At 37.7% G+C, this 25038-nt stretch overlaps 1 protein-coding gene across 2 annotated transcripts in view; it reads right to left on the bottom strand.

Annotated features, from left to right (window-relative positions):
• The window catches only part of TEX10 (testis expressed 10), a 59036-nt gene that overhangs the window by 1494 nt on the left and 32504 nt on the right, over positions 1–25038 (bottom strand). For both annotated transcript variants that reach the window (XM_043979545.1, XM_043979544.1), the window contains exons 7-11: positions 21707–21795; positions 19068–19201; positions 9298–9378; positions 6082–6263; positions 2672–2882 (exon numbers count right to left, since the gene is read on the bottom strand). In XM_043979545.1, coding sequence (XP_043835480.1) covers positions 2672–2882; positions 6082–6263; positions 9298–9378; positions 19068–19201; positions 21707–21795 — 697 coding nt within the window. The remainder of the gene's footprint in view (positions 1–2671; positions 2883–6081; positions 6264–9297; positions 9379–19067; positions 19202–21706; positions 21796–25038) is intronic.

Genomic DNA, 25038 nt, shown 5'->3' on the forward strand with positions numbered 1-25038 from the left:
AAGTTAAGACATCAACAAAATTTAAATCAATAAAAAAGATTAATACAAGCCATTGGTGGTTGTAGATGTTAATCAGAGATAGCCAATTTTCCCAACAGAAGAAATACCTTCACCTCAAAGAGATGAAAGAAAGCGGGAAAGGACCCATGTATATTTATATAAAGGAGCTCTTCCTTAAGTGGCAAAGAACTGAAAAAGGAGGCATCCAGGGAATGGCTCAACAATCTAGGGTATAGGAAAATGAGAAATCACAAAGAAGACAGTTCCTGGGAGACCTGGCAACACTTGAATGAACTGACTCAGAGGATAACAATTTATATAATAACAGTCTCATTAAAAAGCTAATGTGGAAGACTTAAGAATTCTAATCAATGGAATAAATCCAGGGGACCAGTGACAAAACTGAGAGAAAAGAGTCAATCAAGATGCAGAAGATTTGTTGAGTGTGACTGTTACATGATTATTACTGTTGTGCATGTTTATTACAGGTGTTTTAGTTTTCTTTTTTTTTTTTAATGTGGTTGGGGGAGAGAGAAAATAAAAAGCAAGAAAATGGCCTGTTGCTCTCTTTCTACTCCTCCTTTGGTAACAGCAAATCTGCAACATTATGAATCATACAGAATTAAATTCCTTAGAGCTGTTTACCTTGGTTTTGTTCTTACTTTGAACAAAACATCAAAGATGAGCAAACTACTTAGCACAAATGTAGCAACAGATCACAGTGAAAAGAGTAAATATTCAAATCTTGTTTTGCTTTTCTCATCAAGGAAAATAAAAACTGTAAATTCAAGTTTTCCATTTTAAACAAATTACAATCCAGAGTAATAATCCTAGTGGCCCCAGGAGTGAGGGAAAGGGGGTTGGGATTAGTATCCTGACATGCTGCCAAATAAAAGATGTGTACCTAAATTGGGGGGATGGTTTCAGAGAAATACTAATAGAAAAGTAATGACAAGCAGGAGGGGAAAAAGACATCCATGGCCTACAGGGAGAATTAAAAGGACTCCTTGAGGAGGAGAAAAAGAGAGAAATCCCATGGCGAACTCTAGAGCCCTTCTAGGATAAGAGTTCTGAACCAGTGGAAGCTTGTTTAAAAAAAAAAAAGTTTCAATATAAATTGGTTTCTTTAATATTCCTACATATTTTTATTTAATGTATTTTAAAAACATGACTGAGAGGGCCACAGGCTTCTAGGATAGGACACAACAAAAGTTAGCGGAGCTGAACAAAACTAAAGAGTATATGTGGGTAATACTTAGAAGAGAAATCTAGTACTACAATTCAGGTCTGTTCAGTGAAAAGAGCAATAAGACTTATAGTGGGCTTTACAGCTTTGCAAAGCATATTTTATATACATTATCTCCTGTGAAGTTGGTACCAGAGGTATTCCCTATTTTGCAGGTAAGTCAACTGACAAGTAAACTAAGGATCAAAGAGTTAATTAAGTGACTTGTCCAGTTATATATCTAATACATATAGGCTTTGAACCTACGTCTTTCTGACCTTTAATAAAGTCAATGTTTCTTTCTACTTTAGTGACAAAAAGACAAAGAATTTTTAAAGAGGGCATTTTCTTCACCGTTCCTCCATCATTTTATATAATCCTCAGCATAAAGATGGCACCAAGCACACACACGTCCTAGTAGCTTACAAGACAACAAACATTACTGGCTGGGTAAAATGTCTAAGGTTGTAAACGCTGAAAAAAACCCTACTTTGTATTAACGGCCATGATACTTTTTTTTTTCCATTTTTGGAACAAAAGAAATGACTTCCCTTTAAAATTAATAAACTCTAGAGAGGAATGAAAAATTCTTTCAATGCCAACAATTCAATTGGAATTACTTGTCTCCAATACTACATATCCAGTGAATTACCAAATCTTCTCTTTTTCATATCCACACCTACCACCCACCTCTTTCCATGCCCTCAAATGTTGCTTGTGAGTCTAGCTGCCTTAGTTACCAGGGTCCTTTTGGTTCAGACCATCAGCTCTTGCCAGGACTACTGAAATAGCTTACTTATTTGTCTCCTCCCACTCCAATCCACCTTCCACACAGCTACCAAATTGATTTTCTTAAAGCAGTCAACTCCCCTAGCTCCTCTTTAGGATAAAATGTTATTTCATCTCATCCTTTTAACGTTTCTATTATTGTGTAAGTTTTATCATGTAACTATCTCTTAGTACAGTGTACATATATAACTTATAGATAAGTAAATATACAGATATTGGGGGGAGGGGGGGTTATCAAAATTTTTCTTCTGAGTTTTCTTCCAACTCTATATACAAGATCCTATGATCTCAAATACCACTGCCCACAAAATCAAATGTAGTAGAACTTGCTTAATAAACAACACAGGATTTCTGGACAAGGTCCCATGTAGCTTCAGAGCCTTAACATTTGGGCCCCTGGTATGAGATATCACAAACTCTAACAGCTAGAATTCTGAATCCTGCTTGAACCAGGAAATACAAGTAAAAGCACTCATTTTAGAGTGACAAATGTAACAAATCCTGCACTAGTTAGCACAAAGGAATAATCAACTCCCAACCTTAGCCGCAAGATAGTTATCTTAAGTGTCTGTTGAAACCAATCAGGACCCTGGTTCAGACTACATTATTAGCATTTTAGTGCTAAATCTTGAGAAATGACATGAAAAAAGTTCTTACCATAATATCCTTGATAATCTGCTGTACCAGAAGGGCATTTGTCATCATGTGCACCCTCAGTGGTGCATGCTGCAGTAGAAAGCGAATCAGCTGAGCAACAATTGGCAACTCTTCTTGACATATTTTATTGATCTGCAGATTCTGGAGTATCAGTCTTAGTACTCGGGGTAGAAGGGCCAATATGGAAATACAGGATCCCCATAATTTATCCCTAAAGAAAAAAAAGGACAAACATTGAGGCTATAATGAATTCAGCAGTGAAAAGGTTAATTTTTTCTTCTTTCCCCCAAACAAAACTATCCATTTAACAGGACAACATATTTGAATAGCTGAAAGCACCAAAGAAGAGCTAATAAGGAAGAAATGCATTTTGTTAGAAAATTAATTCTATGAATACATTACAAAGTCCCAGACTTTTAGACTAAGAAACTGATAAAAAAAGTAAAAAAATAAAAAACCAGTGACAATTGATGATCACTAGACATTAATCAATAGTAAACTACACATTGAGATGAAAAAAAGGTCCTGGTGACCCCCAAAGGGAAAAAAGCAGAATCTAAAAATTAGAGAATGAAGTGGACTATAGACAGCTCCCTGGTGAAATTCTAGGATGGCGGGTTTTCTGAGCCTTCAAAAAGGAATAAGGTGATCCCCCCCAACTCACAAAAAGAAGCAATGACCATAGAAATGACAGATACCATTTACTTTGATTCTAAAATTCAACTAAGTATTTCAAGATAGTCTTGTAGTAAGGATGAAGGAATATGGATGGATAGTCTAATAGTAAGAGTTCAGATTTATCTGGCACTTAAAAAAATTTTTTTTTCACCTCAAAATTTTATAAAATATTTTACTTAACACAATCCTGTTAGGTAGGTTGTGCAAGTATTATTCTTATTTTACAGATAAGGAAACAGTTTCAGAGACATTAAACAACTTAAGTCCTCAGTGACAAGGCTAATAAAACATTTCGAACTGGATGTTCCAGAGACATCTCAAACTCAACGTGTCCAAAACTAAATGTATCTTTCTCTCCATTCTTCCATCTTTAAGGCCATCTCTCCAGCCTCCCAGATTAATAACCTCAGCATTATCAATTCCCCACCTGCCTTTAACCTCCACAATAGATACAGAAACTACACTTGAGCTTAGCTTTGAAAGCCCAAGAAATAACTCTATTTAATCAGTGGTCAAATCTTGCCTTCTCTTTCTTCACAAGACAGCTCACATCTAACCACTTCTGTCTAGAAATGCAGCTGCCACTTCAGTTCAGACCCTCATAACACCTTGCTTACATTACTGTTAATCTCCTAACTGATTTCCCTGACTCAGGTTTTTCACTACTCTAGTCAGTAAATTTCCTTAAACAAGGATCTGACCTTATTCAATCAATACCAGGGGTTTCCTATTGCCTATAACCTCTTCTGCTTTGTTTTAAAATCTACATAAAACTTCACCTCAACCTTCCTTTCCAGCCTCGTTGGACATTATTCTCTCTCCTATTATCTGCAATCCAGTCAAACTAGTTCTTGCTTCCTTCTATGCAACATCATCTTCCATCTCCTTGTCTCTGTACAGCCTATCCTACATACCAAGAATGCATTACCTTCTTACCTCCACAACAGTCTTTCTTCCTTTAAGACAAAGCTCAAGTACAATCTTCTACATGAAGTGTTTTGATTCCCAATTGTGACTCCCTTCTCAAATTACTTTATATTTGATCATTTTGTATATATTTGTAACTAACTTTATATTTTGCTTGTGTGTATTTTAGGTGTACTTGTTTTCTGTTAAAATGTAATCTCCTTGAGAGCAGGGATTCTTTCATTCTTTGTGCTTTTATTCCCAATACCTAGCACAGTGCCAGGCATGTAGTAGATGTTTAATAAAAGGATCATTAAATAAACATTTATCAGACACCTACTATGTGCCAAGCACTGGGCTACATCCTAGAGATACAAAAGAAAGCAAAACACAGTCCTTGCCCTCAAAGAATTCAGAGTCTAATGGGGGAGACAACATGCAAACAAACCAAGCTATGCAGAAGATAAACGGGAAATAATAGAGAGAAGGCACTAAAAGAAAGAGGAGTTGGGTAAGACTTCTTATAAAAGATAAGATTTTAGTTGGGCCTTAAAGGATGCCAGGAAAGCCAGTAGGCAGAGATTCCAGGCATGCAAGACAGAGAAAATGCCTGGAGCTAAGAAATGGAGCATCTTATTTGTGGAAGAGCCATGATGACAGTGTCAGTGGACAGAAGAGAATGTGGTGGAGAGTAAGGTGTGAAAAGATTAGAAAGAAAGGAGGAGGTTAAATTATGAAGGGCTCTGAGTGTCAAACAGAGCATTTTGTAGTTGGTCCTGGAGGTGACAAGAAGCCACTGGAATTTACTAAATACCATGGTGACAGGATCAGAACTGTGCTTTAGGGACATCGCATTAGTGCCTGAATGGAGAATTGATTGGATGGAGAGGGGAGATAGTTGAGGTACGCAGACCCAGAAGCAGGTCATTACAATAATCTAAGTATGAGGTGACGAGGGCTTATAGTAGAGTGGTAACAGTGTCGGTGGAGAGAAAGGACAGTATTCGAGAGATGAAGAAGGTGAAATCAACAGACCCTGGCAACAGCTTGGATATGTGGGGTGAGATTCAGTGAAGAGTCAAGGATGACATCTAGGTTGTGAGCCTGGGTAACTGGGGAAAAGGTGATACCCTCAACAGTAACAGGGAAGTTGAGAAGAGGGGAGGGTTTGGGGGAGATCATGAGTTCAGTTTTGGACATCCAGTTGGAGATGTCTGAAAGGCAGTTGGAGATGTAAGAATTGAGGTCAGGAGAGAGACTGGGGCAAGATAAGTAGATCTAAGAATTATGACAGAGATGGTAAGCTGATGAGATCACTAAGTGAAATAGCATAGAGGTAGAAAAGGGCCCAGGACAGAATCCTGGCTGTCAACTACAGTTTAGAAGGTATGATCTGGATGAGGATCCAGCAAGAGACAGAAATTGTACTTGATCTTAGCTTTGAGAGCCTAAGAAATGATAGAACAAAAGCCTGATACAACTCAAAATTCAGTTAGAATTTAAAATAGCACATTAAACTATGCAGCTAAACACAGACTCACACCAACTAATTAAAAAAGCCCTTCTTTAAAACAATAACTTCTAAATCCCAAGAATTCTGACAGTCTCCAATAAAGTCAGAAACAAAATCCAAAGGATCACAATAAAAGCTCATCTTCTTATAAATCTAGGATGCTGCATTTTTTTTTCTTATGAGATTGCTAACATGTATAGTAAGAAAATACACTGAAGAAAACTTTCTCTTTTTGGAAGGTAAGAGTTCAATGCAGAGTAGAGGTGAGTGAGAGTGAAGGGAAGAGAAGTTGTGGAAAATGAAAAACCATTACCTCTTTCTCATATGCTCTGCATCCGCTTTTTCTAAAGTGAGGAGGAAGTGAAGAAGACTGTAACAGCAAGACGCTAGAAACTTATATATTGTCTCAGTAAGTACACAAGCTTGATCCAGGAGCTTACTCACAACACACAAAATAGATCCAGCAGTGCTATCAGGGATTACAGACAATCCAGCCTAGGTATAAAAGACATAGGTTAATTATATATTTACAAAAGATACTACACACCTCTTTACAAAGCCTCCCCACTCCCACCCCTAAACAGGCTTGGCTCAAAGTCATCCTTAAAGCACTTCTATTTTAAATTAATTTAATACACAGGTTTCTATATCCTTGCTTCAAGGTTCCCATTTTCCTTTGAGAATTTATTCTTATAGTAATTTACCTTAGAAAGTAATCTCAAGAAAAAATATGACTGAATATTTCCTTTTCACAAGTGTTCTTTTCCCTAGATTTTCCTTATTATAACTTAAAAGACCTATGCTAGTCAGAAATACCTTTAATATTTTTTTCAGGCTTCCAGAGAAATCCATCTCCCCAAATAACAATTACTTTGGCATTATCAGGCACACACCTGTGATTTCTAAATGATACATAGCACAATTAATCGAATCAAATGCTCTCCTTGAATAACTCAATTGCACCTAAGAACTGAACTCAGCTACAAAGTAAATGAATTTTGAAGTAAAAATCTAAGATCGCCCTCTTTCTTGCCTTGTATGAACCACTCTCTAGAAAGTTAGGGATGTGAGTAATATCTTTATGGTAAGCACAGCATTACATTATTTTTGTTTTGTTTTGTTTTTTGGTGAGGCAATTGGGGTTAAGTGACTTGCCCAGGGTCACACAGCTAGTAAGTGTTAAGTGTCTGAGGCCGGATTTGAACTCAGGTACTTCTGAATCCAGGGCCTGTGCTTTATCTACTGCGCCACCTAGCTGCCTCAGCATCACATTATTTAACAATTCGTTATTTCACTGCACCAAATGGTACCCATTTGTTCTTAGGGAAGTACCTTATTTCGTCCCCCCAAAGAAACTTTTTTAGAGTAGGCAAAGACAAATCTGATTAATGAGGCCTACTTATAAAGAGCCTTAATGTACATTCACAATAAATGTATGTACAACTATTCAACTTATCAAAGTCCTTTATGCCAGTGTCGTCCAAAAGAAAGGATCCCCGAAGCTATATATTGATTTAGTAAACCAAAATTAACATTTATTAATATTGTACTGAAGTTTAAAAAACATTTCCCAATTTTTAAAAACCTGATTCTGGCACTCATGAGTTTTGTTGCGTTTAACACCTTTACTTTAAGCTATCACCATAAAATTGCTACTCCTATGGCCCCCCCACAACACTTTCTTGCCAACCCCTCCAACACACCAAGCCATTTAAATTCGAAGTTCCTACACTTATTAGCTGTGTGACCCTGGGCAAGTCACTTAACCCTCATTGCCCAGTAAAAAAAAAAAAAAAAAGAACACCGGGGCAGCTAGATGGCGCAGTGGTTAAAGCACCGGCCCTGGATTCAGGAGTACCTGAGTTCAAATCCGGCCTCAGACACTTGACACTTACTAGCTGTGTGACTGTGGGCAAGTCACTTAACCCCCATTGCCTAAAAAATAAATAAATAAATAAATGAAAATTCCTAACATCTTAAATTGGAACCATGACTATCTTTGAACAGAAATTTTGTTACATATGAGTTAGTAATTCTAGTACTGTATTTTAGGAATGGCATAGGCTAAAATAGGCTATTGTGGCCTAGCCTGGGAAGGCAATTACCCATTACATACTGTTTCAGGGAAAATGCATGTCTGGGTATGGCTTGGAATCTGGTTATTTGAATAACAATACTCTAATCATTTAACAGCAAAGATCCTAGAAAAGTTAATACTTTAAAAAAAAAGAAATTATGAAAGCTCTATTTAGGAAAGCTTTCTTTCTTTAACCAAATCTCTTAGACTTTCAGGTTGTGCTAAAACTTCTTTCACACATTCCTGAATGTAGAGGAGAAAAAATTTTTCAGCCATAGTCAGCAAGCAAGTGCTAACCCCCTACAAGGCCTATTCAGCTAAGCTTTGAAGATACAAAGGAGCTTGCATTATAATGGGAGAGACAACATGTAAATACATCCAAAATATACAGAGTAGATGAAAGATAATCTCTGGACAAGGCATAAAGAGATTGATTGGAAAGGCCTCCTGCAGAAGATGAGATTTGAGTTGCCTTGTAGGAAGTCAGAGAAACTGAGGAAGAGGGGGAAATGGGAGAGCAATCAAGTAATGGGAGATACCAAGTGCAAAGGAACAGAGTATGGAGATTTAGGGCCAATCAATCAACAAATAAACAAATAAACAAACCAATAGACAGATGGATGGACAGACAGACAGACAGATAAATGGATGGATGGATGGATAAATAAGAGTGAGAATGAAGAGTTGAGGTGCGTGAGCCTATGTGACTGGAAGGATGATAGTGCTGTGGTAGGGAAATTCAGATGGAGAGTTTGGGGAGAAAACAATGAGTAAAATCAATCAATAATTAATCAATTCATTGCACATATGCCAAAGAGCAAAAGGGGGAGGTGAGAGAAAGTTTCCTGGAGCTACAGAAAGTCATGGAAGCATGAAAGGTAAGAGTATTGAGAAATTCACTGTACTCAATACTATCACATTTACTCAACTCTTTCCATTTTTTTTACCCACTGGCCCCTTTAGTGTCACTCCTTCAGCTTGTCCAAGTCCATTATTACTCATCCTACATAAAGGAAATTTTAGAGGTATAAAGGGGATGTTTGCTATGAAACGACCATTATGGCTAAATCAGAGAACTAGATCACCCAATTTAGAATTATATAATCATACAATCTGAGATCCAGAACCTTAGAAAGTATAGGGGCCAATCCACTCCTTTTATAGATAAGCAAACTGAGACACAAGGGTGTTAAATGTTTTGCCTAAGGTCAAACAACTAAGAAGTAGCAAAGCTGGGCTTCCTAAAATTCAGATTTTCTGACTTCAAGTCCAATGATCTTTCCATATCACATAGTGAAGAAGGGTCCCTTAGAGCAGATTCCAAGAAAGAACCAAAAGGCAATATATTAATATATTTCCTAAAGAAAATTTAATGTCCCTTTACTGTCATGACACCACCCACAGCACTTAAAAAAAAATTCAGTCAATACATTTAGTAAAACATATATTTACCATATGCTTACTGATAGCACTTTGAAGGACATCCAAACACTGACTTCGAGCAGGAATAATTGATAAGTTGTGACACACTGCCTATCAAAATAAAAGAAAACCAGTAATTAATCAATGTTTTCACAATGTAAACTGAAATCCGACAAGATTTCTTTATATTGAACCAATCAAAAACCACAACTTTCCCCAAAACCTGACAACAGCCTACAATTTTATTTTTTGCACCAGAGACACCATGGAGACAGCTTTCCCTAGCAGGCTGAACAGCAGGAAAAGTCTGCGTTCACACCCCTAGTGCTGGTGCTATGAATGAACAAAACTTGATCTATTTCCCTGGCACATTTCAAATAACTTGCCTATATTCCTATCCTGAGCTCCACAGGTATCTAAATACAAAGCCTATTAACTGCTGTCTTCCTTTGCATCCTTGGAAGCAAGAAACAGGATGGCTAGAAACTGAGGGAATCTCCAGAAACCCCACCTGCCAAGAACTGCTGCTATGACACAAGAATTCAGGGTCACAGAATAAAAAGAAAAGTGTACTGGGTAAAAGTCTTGTCCTCAGCTATGAAAAAAAACTGAGAGTTCTGTGATTTAAGCAGAGTAGTGGTGGGGAACAATTTTCCCAGTCTAAACTTTTTTTTGCCCTTTCAAAAGCATCTCATTTTAAGAGTTCACCCAATATCGCAACTACTGTAGTATTGGATGTACATATTAATGCCAAAAGTATAACATTTTCCAAAAGAACTGAATATTATCAATGATCATACAAAAAAAAATACTGTATACACGCAAACTAAAAGAACTCAAGTTTCACCTCATATCCATCAAGGAAAAGGCAACAAAAAAACAAATAGTGCTGCAGTGGTGATGGAAGAGAGGACCAATAAAATATTGTTGACAGAGCTATAAAAGGGTTCAACAAATTCTGGAAAGCAATCTGGAATGAAGCATGAAAAGTAACTAAATTGTCTCTTTCCTGGAATGGGGGAGTCAGTGACCATCTTCAGAAATGACCAGGTGGCGCAGTGGATAGAGCATCAGCCCTGGAGTCAGGAGGACCCGAGTTCAAATCCAGCCTCAGACACTTAACACTTACTAGCTGTGTGACCCTGGGCAAGTCACTTAACTCCAATTGCCTCACAGAGAGAGAGAGAGAGAGAGAGAGAGAGAGAGAGAGAGAGAGAGAGAGAGAGAGAGAGAGAGAGAGAGAGATGAAATGACCACAAACAAACCAGGGAAGATTTGTTTAAACTGATGAAGATGCAGAGTGAAGTCAACAGAACTAGGAGAACAATTTATGTAATGACTATACAGTAAAGGCCAACAACAGAAATTAGAAACTTCTATCAATGTGATGACCAAGCACAATTCCAGAAAACTAATTCTATACCATGAGTAAGGGACCTAGAATACAAAATGAGAAATATTTTTGAGGGTATGGTCAATGTAGAAATCCATTGTGATTTGCTTTACATGTTTGTAATGGGTTTTGATTTTCCTCTGTTCTCAACTATAAAGGAGATTGGGGTGGGAAGGTGATTTTTACTAACTGAAACAAACTTTTAAAAAATGACTGTGATATATTATATATATAACAAAGGCATCAATAAAACGTAAGGAAAAAACTACAAATGCATTAGTGGCATGAGTAAGTGTATATGAGTATAACATAAGATTTCATCCTAAAATACATTTTTCTAAAAAGTATCAATGACCTTGCTTTGCTTTGTTTTTACTACTACCAGGGGCACCCTTCTTTCCCTATACTTCCTTCTCCCCACCACTACTGGAAACACCTTTCTTCCCTTTTCTTCCCCTTTCACCTGGGGTGGGGACTATTCACAGGACTTTGATGACATGGGAATTGTGACAAGGGAATTCTATTCCGTCTGATGAAGGCAGGACCTCTAGGCCTTATCTTTTGTCTTGCCCCTACCTACACCCTGTAGTCCTCTCCCCTCCTTGTCATCTGACCAATTTATAAAACCCAAGCACCTCTCACAAGAGGCCTTGCCGTCCAACTCACTAATGTTTCCTTATGATTGCTGGGCCTCTCCGTCAGCCCCGCTGCAGAACTCTCACTTCTATTATCTCCTCCAAAAAGAAGTTGTATCCCCAGTGCTTGATACACAGGAAGCACTTCAACAAATGCTTTTTTATTCAAACATTTACACCACTATGATTTCTGAATATATCCTTTCTCACACCAAGCACTGAATCCCAAAAAGGGAAATTAAGCAAAAACAACTGACAACATATACAACATTTTACCCCTGTCCCGGTTCCCTGATAAAAGAAAGCAAACCTGTTTCATTACCCATTTTCCAGATCAAGAACAAACATTGCAATTAAAACCTGGCTTTCTTTTTGTGCTCTTTTCTTTTTCATTTTGTTTTTCTAATGGATTTATTCTCAAAATACCAAGCAAGTGGGTTGTCTGATGATATACAGGGTTATATATTTTCTACTCTGTGAGAAAAACAATGGAATTGAACAAAACAGTTCCCTGGCACAGAGGAGGGGAAAAGTTGTATTTGGAGAGAACACTATTAGGTAAAGCTGTTGATTCCAACCCTCCTTTAGGAAAAACAAAAACAAGTGAAAAATTGTTAGAGACAGATTCAAACTGCAGCCCCAGTACTATACCAACTTGAGAGCTATTAAGAAAAATGGAAGAATACTAAGACTCCTGTAGCACAGATGCAGATTATATGACTTTCTTCACATATGGATGTCACAAAGAAATATATGAATAAGGCAGGAAAAGGGAGAAGGGAAAAAATAGGAGAGTGGAAAAGAAATAGGAAGAACTGTCAATTTTAAAGAGGCATATCAAATTCACAAGTGGATCATTTCAGACAAAAACCTCTCTACATATTTCTCTTCACATTTTTTGGTATCATGACAAAATCCAGTGTTGATTTTTTTAGGGGGGCAGGGCAATGAGGGTTAAGTGACTTGCCCAGGGTCACACAGCTAGTAAGTGTCAAGTGTCTGAGGCCAAATTTGAACTCAGGTCCTCCTGAATCCAGGGCCAGTGCTTTATCCACTGTGCCACCTAGCTGCCCACCTAAAACTATATTTCAAGAAGTCACAAATGAAAATTGCCCAGATCTATTAGAACCAGAGAGCAAAGTAAAGATAGAATACATTTAAAATTTTCTTTCAGGAGATAATTGAAGTCCCAGGTAAGTTGGACAAAATCAAGAGCTCCTGCATCAAAGAAATAACTCTGAAAAAGAAGTATGTACAAAGTACACCACCACTGGATTGGGGAATGGCTGAACAAACTGCAGTACATAAATATAACCTAATATTATGGACTGTAAGAAAGGATGAATATAATGAATACAAAGAAGCATGGGAAGATCTACACAAACTGATGCAGAGTGAAATAAGCATAGCCAAGAATATATATTTCAACAGTATAAATCAAGGGAATCACCACAAAATAATCAAAAACAAATATGGCAAAACTGAAGAGCAAGAATATCTCCAAAGAAGAGATATGAGAAGATACCCTTGCCCTACTCTGAAGAAGTAGGATATACACAGGTGTGTTATACTGCATATTTTTTTCAGACTTTTTCAATAGAATGATCAACTTCACAGGTTTTTTCCCTTTCTGATGGAAAAACCATTGCTAAGTGGGAACTATGAAATAGAAACACAAGAACCAGAGGAACCCAGGAAGGTACATTTATTTGAGCCATATGACAATGAAGTACTAACTAAGAAGGGGAAAAGAAACAAGAATGCCCTCAGAATTTTAATGCCTTCAGAAGAACTACTAGAGTTAAATAATTAAGAGATCTTAAGAGGAGACTGGTTCAGTTTTGAGTGTTTGAAGAAAAGGGGGAAAAAAGGGGAATAAAAGGAATACAGTAATGTAGGAAGAAAGATGGTATAACTTGCTATTTCACAGAACAGAGGTGAGCAGAAGAGTATATACAAATAGGAAAAGAGGTGAATGAGCAGCAGATTTGGTTGTTATTTGTCCTTTGTCCTCAAGAGGACCATGACATTGGGTTAATGTCATGACCTGCAGTCATAGACTTTCAGAATTGGAGCGAGGGGGGCAGCTAGGTGGCGCAGTGGATAGAGCACTGGCCCTGGAATCAGGAGTACCTGAGTTCAAATCCGGCCTCAGATGCTTGACACTTACTAGCTGTGTGACCCTGGGCAAGTCACTTAACCCCAATTGCCTCACCAAAAAAAAAAAAAAAAAAAAAAAAAAGAATTGGAGGGAGGGCTGTGTGTGCAAAGTCACCAGCCTCACTCTCTCCTTCAGAGCCATCTGGGTCCAGTGGCAAGATACACATCAGGATAATTGGAGATGGCCCCAGATGTCTGAGACAATCAGGGTTAAGTGACTTGCCTAGGGTCTGAGGCCCCATTTAAACCTGAGGCCTTCTGACTCCAGAGCCAGTGTTCTATCTACTGCACCTAGCTCCCCCTGGGCACTAGATAACTTACCTGAAAGAGACAAGGGAGAGTTAAACACACACACACACACACACACACACACAAGCAGTCTATTTATCAAACTCAACATAGAAACAAACAAGGATGGGGAAGGTAAGAGGAAAATAGCACCAGGGAAGGAATAGCCACAAGCTAAAAAAGCTTCCTGATCCCGAAGGGCAGATTAAAGCAGAGGGGGGGAAGGAGGAAAAGTCTTTCAACAGCAGTACCACTACTAGTACTGTACCCTAAAGATATTAAAAGAAAAATGAGAAGGACCCAGATGCCATCTAAAAAAAGTATTTAAAGCAGCATTTTGTGGCCATATTCAAGCCACAGGGACCCTTCCAATCCCTAGCTACAATTCCAGCTACATCTTGTGTCCTCTACCCTGATTAGAATGAAAGTTCCTGCTCTGCTTCCTTTAATATAGCACCATAAAACATGAAGAAAGGGATGAATTGAGACAGAATAAAGTAAGCAGAACTTACAAAATAATTTGTAGTTACAAAACTGTAAAGAAAAACTTTGAAAGATTTTGGAACTCTAATCAATGAACTATCTAATGATAAAGAATTCATCTACTAGATCCGAGTGAGAAAGAAAGGATGGACTAAATATATATCATTAAAACATTTTTAAAAGAAGTGGAAAGGAATGAGGAAATGGAGTCAATGAGTGTAGATTACCTTGAGTCTGGCTGTAAGACATTCCTATTTCAGAAATGAATTATTCTGAGATTTTTATTCTAGTTAATGGAAGATTAAATTGAAGGGATTTTAAGACTGGCGAAGTCCTTGATAAGTCTGTGGACAGCATGAAAAAAGCCAGTGAATAAACAGAGAGAGGGACTGATAGGGGGATGGTGGTGGGCTAATAGAGACAATCTCCCAGAGGAGCCAGAAAAGAATGAAATAAAGGTCAAGTAGAGGGATTGTCATTTGCAGGAGAAGAGCCATAGTGGACAGGAGAATGGTGGATAAATTAGGGGGATAGGAGTGAACTCTTACCTTTCTCTACTAATGCCTAATCACTCCATCCTGTCAATTCTTTTTCACTAAGTCTCTTGAAACCCTTCCTTTCCATTCCTAATACCAGCACCAGCAGTCCAAGTCCTTTATTCATTTCGTTCTTAGAAGCAAAGGGTTCAGAAGAATGAAGAGAGTTCACTGAACTAAAATTTTATAGGGCCCAGGAGAGAGAACTCAAGAATGAAACTCTCTGGGCAAAGAGAATCAATTCTGGTGAGAAGGAAAATTAGGAACTTTGTAGAGACCAGTAGGAATAAACAAGGAACTCAGTGACACTGGCCTCCTAACTGTTCCCCAAACAAGACACTCCCATCTTCTGACTCCCAGCATTTTCACTGGTTGTACTGTATGAATTGTTATCCTTCTCATCCCCACCTCCTAACTTTCATTTTTCTTCAAGACCTAGCTACAATTCTACCTTCTACATGGAGCCTTTCCCAATCCCCCTTCATTTTAGTAGCTTTCTTCTATTGATTATTTTCAATTTATCCTGTCTCTCACTTGTACACAGTAGTTTGTGTGTGGTCTTCCCCATTCAACTGTGAGCTTTAAGAGCAGGGACTTTTACTTTTCCCGTATCCCAGTCTTTTTTTTTTTTAGTGAGGCAATTGGGGTTAAGTGACTTGCCCAGGGTCACACAGCTAGTAAGCGTCTGAGGCCGGATTTGAACTCAGGTACTCCTGAATCCAGGGCCGGTGCTTTATCCACTGCGCCACCCAGCCGCCCCCCGTATCCCAGTCTTTAATAAATGTTTGCTGATTGAGCAACATGTTGCTTCTGTGTACACATAAATCCCCCTCATAGAAGGTAAGTTCCAACGGCAGTACCTACTTTGGTTTTGTCTATGAATTCCCAGCACCTAGAACAGTATCTTGCACAAAGCAGATAAACCTTTAACATCTCTAGAACCAAAACAGATTTCAATTACAGTCCAACATGCAAGTTGAATGACTGAAGACACAAAACCTTCTGGTCAAATGGGCCTGCCTAATGCTAACCATTCACAACATCCCATCTCTTCTCTCAGTGCACAGGCTGTTCCTGACCCCTCTTCATTTTTCCCATAGCAGAAAAAATCTTTAGCTATCTGTGCCTAAAAATTTGCCTTCTCTTTATCATTACTGGTTTACATTCTAAATACTGACAATTCTAACTCAATATACAAAAAGGTTTTCCTGTGTTAGAAAAAAAAAAAGGGCCTGTGTGACCTGTCTTTCTGTGGAAGAAAAGGAAATATAATGTTGGGTACAAACTTACAAAACTGGAAAAACTCACCAAGATACAGACTCTCCCTTTCATGATTGTACTCCACATGATAGGAATTCTTTCACTCTAACAGGCAGAACATAGATGTTCTTATCTTATGAGAACAGCTGAATTACACTATCATATGTCTAAGCCCTCTTCTCCTCAGCTGAGGGCTGAATGTGTCTTTGAAAAGCCCCTTCTCTTCCCACACTTGACCTCATTAAAATGTTTGTTTCCTATTCCTAATCTAACTCCTTTAAGTCAATAACTATCTGTATAAATATGTCATTATATTCATTGATGTTTAGGGATCCATTGTCTCCCAGTTTCAGAGTTCTAAAATAAATTTTGAGGGGACAGCTAGGTGGTGCAGTGGATAAAGCACTGGCCCTAGATTCAGGAGGACCTGAGTTCAAATCCAGCCTCAGACACTTGACACTCACTAGCTGTGTGACCCTGGGCAAGTCACTTAACCCTCATTGCCCTGGGGGGAGGGAAAAAAAAGAAAGAAAAAGAAAAATCTTTAAAACAAAAAAACAAAGAAATAAATTTTTAACAACTGACCTGTTGAGCATAATGCAGTCCCATTTGGGCCTTGCAGAACCCCTATCTTCAATCAAGGTTCACCTCGAGTTCTCTCTTTTACACAAGGCCAATTCTGTCTCCACAGCTGCTAGAGCACACCTCAATTACTTTGTATATATTTAATATTTGTTTTTCTGTGTACATGTTGTTCCCCCTCAACACTTTTAAGGTCTTTGAAAAAAGAGACTGTTTTACTTCTGTCTTTTTATTCCATGTGTCTAAAACAGTGCACCTGATCCAAAGCAGGCATTTAATAAATGCATGTTGAATGCTGAAAAGAAAGATAAAGAGACAGTATGAAAGGACAGAGCTGTCCCCTGATGACGCTAGTCACTAAGGCCAGATGAACTACAAACCCAGGCACCAAAAGAACTAGCAGATATGATAACTAAGCCAGTAGCAGTCTGAAAGGAATGAACAAAAGAAAATGCCATCCCTATTTTTAAAAAGAAGACCAGAATGAAACCTGTAAATATTCAGCCAGTGAACTTGACTTTAATTCCTGACAAAATACTAGGATATATTACCAACGGAATGCTTAATGACTATTTAGAAAAGGGGTGATCACCAAGAGCCAACCTATCTCCCAAGAACAGGTCAAGTAAGAGTAGCCTTTTTTTGGGTGGGGGAGAGGGTAAGATAAGACTATTAGATTGGCCAATAAGGGAAATGTTATACATAAACTGGGGAGAAAAAAAAGTTCCTCATGTTATTTATGTACAACACATGGAAAGATGTAGACTATACAATACCACAACTAGGTGGATTCAGGCTAGGCTACCTAGAATAGCCATGAATACGTCAATCTCAGGTTGGAAGTCTCCAGGATAAGGACCCCTTTGGCTGGTCCCATGCCCATTTATATTGGAGTTTTACATAAATGCAGAGGTGGCATACTTATCCCATCTTTAGATGAAACAAAGTTAAGACTAACAGATAACACACTGGAGAGTATAATTAGGAACTAAGAACAACCTGATAAACTAGAATATTGGGCTAAATCTAGTGTGAAATTTAATGTGAAATTAAATGTGTTAAAGTATAATATTTGGGTTAAAAACAACTTTACAGTAAAGTAGAGCGTGCTATGACTAGAAAACACCTCAGGATAAATACCTGAATGTTTTCAGCCAACTGTAAGCTAATACTGCAGCCAAAAAAGGTAATGGGATCTTAAGGTAAAAAGAAGCAGCGTAACCTGAAGTAGGAAATGACAGTCCTGGTCAGACAATACTTCCAAACACTTTGCTCAGCACCGAGCACAAAACGTGAGGAAGGCCACAGGACAGGGAAAAGTTAAGTTCCTATCACATGAGGAGTGGTTAAAGGAACTAAGAATGTTTAGCCTGAAGGGGTTTTGGGAGGGAGGAGACAACTGTCTTCCAATGGCCCAAGGACTGTCCTATGGAGGGTTTTGGCTTGCTCTGCTTGCCTCTAGAGAAAAGAAGTAGACGTAATTGAGGGAATTTGCAGAGGAATAAATTTAGGACTAACATAAGGAATTTTTTTTCCAAAACTTAGATCTATCCAAAAAAGGAATGGACTACCTTAGGAGAGAGTCAATCCTTCCTTACAGGAGATCTTCCACCAGAAGGATGGAGGACCTCGTCATGCATGCTATGGAGGGAACTCTTGTTCATGCACTGGCTGGACCAGGCCTCTGAGGTACCTTCCAACTTGAAAACTGTGTGATACTACAATGGTCTTCAAACTCCCTCCAATCCTTTTCCAACGTACTTGGTCCACTTCCTAAAACATTTTTAAATTATATTACATTCTCTTTTCTCTCCTCCCTCAAAAGACCTTAATAGGCTTCAAGTAAACCAGAAAACTTCTTGGCCTTAGAATTCAAGACATTCTAAGAGCTGTCTCCTACCTATCTTTACAACCTTACCTCTCACTAATAAAGCTCTCAGCAACTCAAATTGATCTCCTTACAAGTTGCAACCTTTGTGGTTTTATGTACAATGTATTCTGCAATAATTTTTTCACTTTATTTTTCTTGCTTTTTTCGGGGGCAACATGGTTAATACAGAAATGGTTTGTATGATTTCACATGTATAATCGCTATCACATTTTTGCCTTTTCAGTGGATAGGGGAGGGCAGAAGAGAGAGAGAATTCAGAACTTAAAAAAAAACATTAAACACCTAAAAACATAAATAATAAATTGTTTCGAATTTTGCAATTATCATCTCCAAATTTTGATCATTTGGGCATTCACTTGCCAAATAAAATTCAGCACATATTTCAGTAGTTGAACTATTATTTCTTCATATGAAACTTCTGACATGCTGATGTTGTCTACAAAACTGGACAAATTCTTTTAGGGAAGGGACCATAACTTAAACTGTGCCTTGCACACTGTAAATATTCAAATTTCATTAAATTATTAAGATGATTACCACTAGCTATCACTTGAAATTAATGTAAAAATTACCTCTGTAACATCCCAGTGATGTAAAAAGTGATCCCAGTCAGTTAGGTAGAGAAGTACTGGTGAGAGCTGTGTTTGGCTGATATGAGGATTACCTCGGATGCTTTGAATCCATGAAATTTCCTTTGCTGAAAACCCTAAAGAAAGTAAAATTAATGAAACATAGTATCATGCTATAAGATTTAGAATTGGAGGTTATCTTAGAAATCATATAATACAGTCTTATAATTTTACAAATGAGGAAACTGGGCCTATAATGAAGCCTCATAAGAGAGAACTGTAAGACTGGTTAAATGACTTCTTTAAGGTGACAGAAGTGGTGTGAGAAATTTTTTTTTGGGGGGGGGGGGGTGAGGCAACTGGGGTTAAGTGACTTGCCCAGGGTCACACAGCTAGTAAGTGTTAAGTGTCTGAGGTCAGATTTGAACTCAGGTACTCCTGACTCCAGAGCCAGTGTTCTATTCACTGTGCCATCTAGCTGCCCCGAGAAAATAATTATTAATAATCAATTTCTTGGGGGACCCAGAGATAACTTTCTCAGTCCTAACACCCTTCCCTCCCCCAACCCCAGAAAGTCTAGTCTTCTTAAGAAACTTCATCAAATCTCATCTGGGATGAACAAAACAAATGGAGATAGATTCTTTTGTCTAGATGGATGGGATTAAACCACATCTAGATAATGGACTTTGCCTTGAGCAACTTGAATGAGGGATTTTTTGCATTCATATCATCCCTAGAGTTCATTTTAATGTAGACCACCTTAAAGTCAGGTCAACCAATAGAGTTCAATGGTGCTAATCAATTAGATTTGTCTGATGTATAATGACCCACCTCTATCAAAAGAGTTAAAAATCTTGGAAGACCAGTTTCCAGGTCTCTCTTGCTTCTGAGACCACATGGTCTCCATCTCTCTCACTCTCTCTGGGGTCTCCTTAAGACCACCTTCTGTCTTTCTGGAAGACCACACGGGTTTTGGGGGGCTTTTCTCCTGATCCTACTAGCTGGCATGCTGAAGCTTTCTCCCTGCTTTCTCTACCATGCAGCCTGAGATAATGGGAAGTTAGGCAGACAGGTGGTCAAAACTTTACTGGTATAATATTGATAAATTAATGATATGCTTATCCAAAACTGGCATCTACAGCAATTATTTTAAACAATAGTGGTAGGCTGAGTCCAGGTTAAAACCCAGGCATTCTAATTTTGGATTCAGTGCTTTTTCCATTACATGACATCAAGGGCTATTTCAAAGCATTATCTTTACAGAAGGTAACAATGAAGACAAATTCCTTATTAATTCTTAATTTTTAATAACTTAATTCTTCTGGGTTTTTTTTATGTTCTAGCACTTTGTGTAGCACACTGAAAAGTGAAATACAACAGCAACAGGAGGTGAATTAAACACCATAGGCTTTTGTGCATGGGAGACATGATGACCTCCATTAGCACAGTAAGGTTACCACAGGGTTTTATTGTGTTAAACTATGGTGAAAGCCACAATTTCTAGTAAAAGGTAGCAAAAGGAAACTAGAAGATAAATAGTGATTGCTTTTCAAAGCAAGTAAGCAAGTGATATAACCCAAATTTAAAATACAACTAGTGTAAACTCTAAGGCACAATATAAATAATGAAGTAAATTTAAAATCTGTAATTTGTAGGTAACTTTATCTTTTTTAATTTCCTAAATTCTGGTTATGCTGCATTCTGCCACTACACGATTCTATATTATTAATATAATCTATTATCTAATCAAACTTCTTACAACCCTAAGAAGGACAGCTAGGTGGCGCAGTGGATAGAGCACCAGCCCTGGAGTCAGGAGTACCTGAGTTCAAATCTGGTCTCAGGTACTTAACACTTACTAGCTGTGTGACCCTGGGCAAGTCACTTAACCCCAATCGCCTCACTAAAAAAACAAAACAAAAAACAAAAAAACAACCCTAAGAAAGAAGTCAAAAGCCAAATGCTGCTAATCTCACTAACCAGGGTACTCTTCAAATAGGATTCTTTTCTAATAAATATCCATTTCATCCAGTAAACTCCTGAAAAAACATTCAAAACCCAATTTTAGATGCTAAACACATAACTAATCAATAATAATCCACTGGTGTTTTTTCCCTCAAAGTGGATGGCTGCTTCTGTTTGGTTTTTTTAAACAGTTTATATACTACATACCCTCTAAATATGTTTTACTTCATTCATCTATGAAGGCAAATAGAATTGAATACGATACTAAGGAAGACTGAAAGCATGGTACAGTTCAACATGGCCTTTTTAGTTATGTTTAAAATAGACAATTTAGGTTGATGAGGGAGGAGTGAGAGGGTGGGGGAATCCAATTCAAACAGTACTTTTAAAAGGTTTTCCTTCAAATGTTCTAAAGTAAATCAAACACTCATTTCAACCCAGTAAAACTTTAAAGAGAATGATGAAGACAATAAATGGCATTATTAAGCCAACTAGAAATGTATCAATTACCACCTAAGAATTCCAAAGTATAACAACTTTAAATACTGGAACACAACATACCAACATGGCACATCTTAAAAAGAAGGTCCCACAGCATTATCCTCATTCTCCTTTTACTTAACATAGCAAGAAGGGAAGAGAGAAGAGGGAGGAGGTCTAGGAGTGGTATAAATTACCTGTAAGGGTTGAAAATAAGAAACTGAAATAGTCCACATCATTCATGGTACTTGCTTGCAGAGAACGTTTCCATCCTGAAAATGCAGATCTACAAAAATAATAATTCACACTTATAAAGTACTTTACAATTTATAAGACACTTCCATTAAAACTCTGAAGTGTATTACAAGTATTATTATCTTTATTTCATGAATGAATAAATAGGTTGAGAGAGGCTAAGTAATTTACCCATGGTATCAAGTTATCTGAGGAATCAAGTTATTTCAGATTTAGGTCTTCCAATTCCCAGTCCAAAGGGGGGACAAAAACACATGCCATTTTCCTCTCCCCACCCCCATCCCTCCCACCTGCCCATCTCTGGAAAATAAAAATAAAAAGGGACAATAAGGAGAAGTCATACTCAATAGCTCCAAAAGCAATTGGGAAGAAAGAATAGATTAAAATTTAAATGTCTGTTGTTACTGAGTCATTTCAGTTGTGTTCAACTCTTTATGATCCCATGTGGGATTTGTTTCATAGATACCTGAGTAGTTTACTGTTTCCTTCTCCAGCTCATTTTACAGATGAGGAAACTGAGGCAAAAAAGGTTAAGTGAACCTGGCCAGGGTCATACAACTAGTAAGTGTCTGAGGCCAGATTTGAACTCATGAAAGATGAGTTTTCCTGACTCCAGGCCTGGCACTCTATTCACTACACCACCATTTTTATTTTCCCTTCAGACAAACATTTTACTAAAAATCATGGAATCTAAGAATTTCAGATCTGGGAAGAACCTTAGAGATCATCTAGTTCAAGCTCATCATTTTACAGATGATGAAAAGGAAGCCTAGAATGGTAAAGAAATTTGGTCACAGGGGGCAGCTAGATGGCACAGTGGATAGAGCACCAGCCCTGGAGTCAGGAGTACCTGAGTTCAAATCCGGCCTCAGGCACTTAACACTTACTAGCTATGTGACCCTGGGCAAGTCACTTAACCCCAATTGCCTCACTTAAAAAAAAAAGAGAGATATGTGAAAGGTCAAAAATATAAAAAAATAAAGATTCTAACTACTAGAAATGATGTATTTATGTATTCATTACACATAAACACACTACAAGTTACAAGGCATTATGGGTAATGGATGGGGAAGGAGGATGAAGAGGTGAATCCCAGTGGTGATAGGGGCCCAATGCTATTAGCTTCACTGGGATTCTTATAATAGTTTCTTTTTTAGAAGTAAAAACAAAACAAAACAAACAAAAAAATACTACTCAACTGAGATCAAATTCTGGTCTAAAACAAAAGTCACTTAACCCCAATTGCCTTAAACATCTGGGGTCATCTCCAGTCATCCTGATATATATATATCTTGCCATGGATCCAGCTGGCTCTGGCAGAGAAAGTAAGGTTGGAGACCTTGCACAGCCCTCCCTCACTTAAATCCAATTCAGTGCAAGTCATGACATCTTTACTATATCATGGTCCTCTTCCAAAACGAAGAGCAAACAAATTAAGTACCAGGGAGGTTACGTGACTCTTTCAAAGCGCTAGTTAATGGCAGATCTAATGCTTCCCTTCTTGCTGCCTAGAATTTTCCCCATATCCCACAGAATAAAACTATTAAATGAAATGAATTATAAAGAATATTTTAAATTATAATAAAAGTACTATTTTAACAAAAAAGTCATCTTTTGACCTGTGAAATATTTTAAAATTCTTTTTTAACATTAACTTTCTTTTGTATATTTTTTCAACCACATACTCAACCTGACTCTCATTTCTTTTTGCTTCTGTCACATACAGAATCTCTAATCCTAGTTACTACTGTTCGTCCTTTTTTTTTTTTTTTCCCAGCTGCTCACAGAGTTCATGGTGATTTTTTTTTTTTCAGCTGCTCACAGAGTTCATGGTGACCTGAAGGTGAAGTAGCAGGCAGGCCAGAGTAAGAGATGGACTACTACTACTTCCCTGGAAATAATTATGAGCTTTCTTTCCCCCCTTGGGAACCAAAAAGGTTGAAAGTTAAGTTTGAAGGATCATACGCCATATACTAAAAGTGAAAATCATACAGAAAGCCATCAAAACCTTTCAAGCTATAGCAAGGCTATAGAAAGTATTTAATTTTTATGCCTTATCACTGAAGATGAATTCAAATACCAATCAAATCCATTCTATTTATAAATTTCACATTTGTACTATATATAAGTTGTCCCAAGTCTCCCAAAGAATATAATATTCCTATATAAATTCCTAAATATGTACAAATTTATCTCTATTGAACTTCATCTTAATAGAGTCAGTCCAATACTATAGCCTGTTACGATCCTTTTGGATACCAACTCTGATCTTGTGTTAGCTGTTCTTCCTATTCCTGATAAAAAATGTTAAGCAGCACAAAGGCCAAGAACTGATCCCTGGAAACCACCTTCAAGGTTGCATTAAACAACTGAAAACTAACGAGTCCAACCACCCAAACAGTAACAAATTCATCTGATTGCATTATCATCTAATATGATGATATATGTACCCCCACCTTCTCTATGAGAATAGTAAGAAGTAATGCCACCCTAAGCCTTGCTAAAAATCTAGATAAATTAAGTTCAAACCCATTTTGGATAAGAGGGAAGGAAGCACTGACACTACCTGTTCTTGTTTTTGTTTTTTGCAGGGCAATGAGGGTTAAGTGACTTGCCCAGGGTCGCACAACTAGTAAGTGTCAAGTGACTGAGGCCAGACCTGAACTCAGGTCCTCCTGAATCCAGGGCTGGCACTTTATCCACTGCGCCACCTAGCTGCCCCAACACTACCTGTTCTTGATGAAACCATGCTATATGGTTTGTTTTGGCGGGGAGGGGGGGGATTTCAATTTTATTTTATTTTCAGATCCTAATTCCCTCACAACTCCCTGCAAACCTTAAAAAAAAAAAAAGGGGGCAAGAAAACCAAAATTTGTTACAAATGTGTAGAGTCAAGCAAAACAAATTTCTGCATTAGCCGAGTATGAATAAAAATACTTTAATCTTCACTCTGAATCCATCACCTCTCTATCTGGAGAGGCAAAGAAAATTTCATCATGTATCTTTTGAAACCATGGTAGCCTCTATTGTATTGATCAGAGGTCCCAAGTCTTTCAACCTTGTTTGTCTTTACAATATTGTTACTACTATTTAAAAAGCATTCTCCTGATTCCACATATGTTATCAATTTGTACAAGTCTTCCTAGGTTTTTCTGAAACCATTAAAACATTTTTATAATAAAACATTTTATTTATAGTTTTGAGTTCCAAATTCTATCCCTCCCCACTCCCCGCAGGCAGTAAGCAATCAGTTATACATTATACATGTGCAATT

Source organism: Dromiciops gliroides, chromosome 1 (assembly GCF_019393635.1).
Source record: "Dromiciops gliroides isolate mDroGli1 chromosome 1, mDroGli1.pri, whole genome shotgun sequence".
NCBI lineage: Eukaryota > Metazoa > Chordata > Mammalia > Microbiotheria > Microbiotheriidae > Dromiciops > Dromiciops gliroides.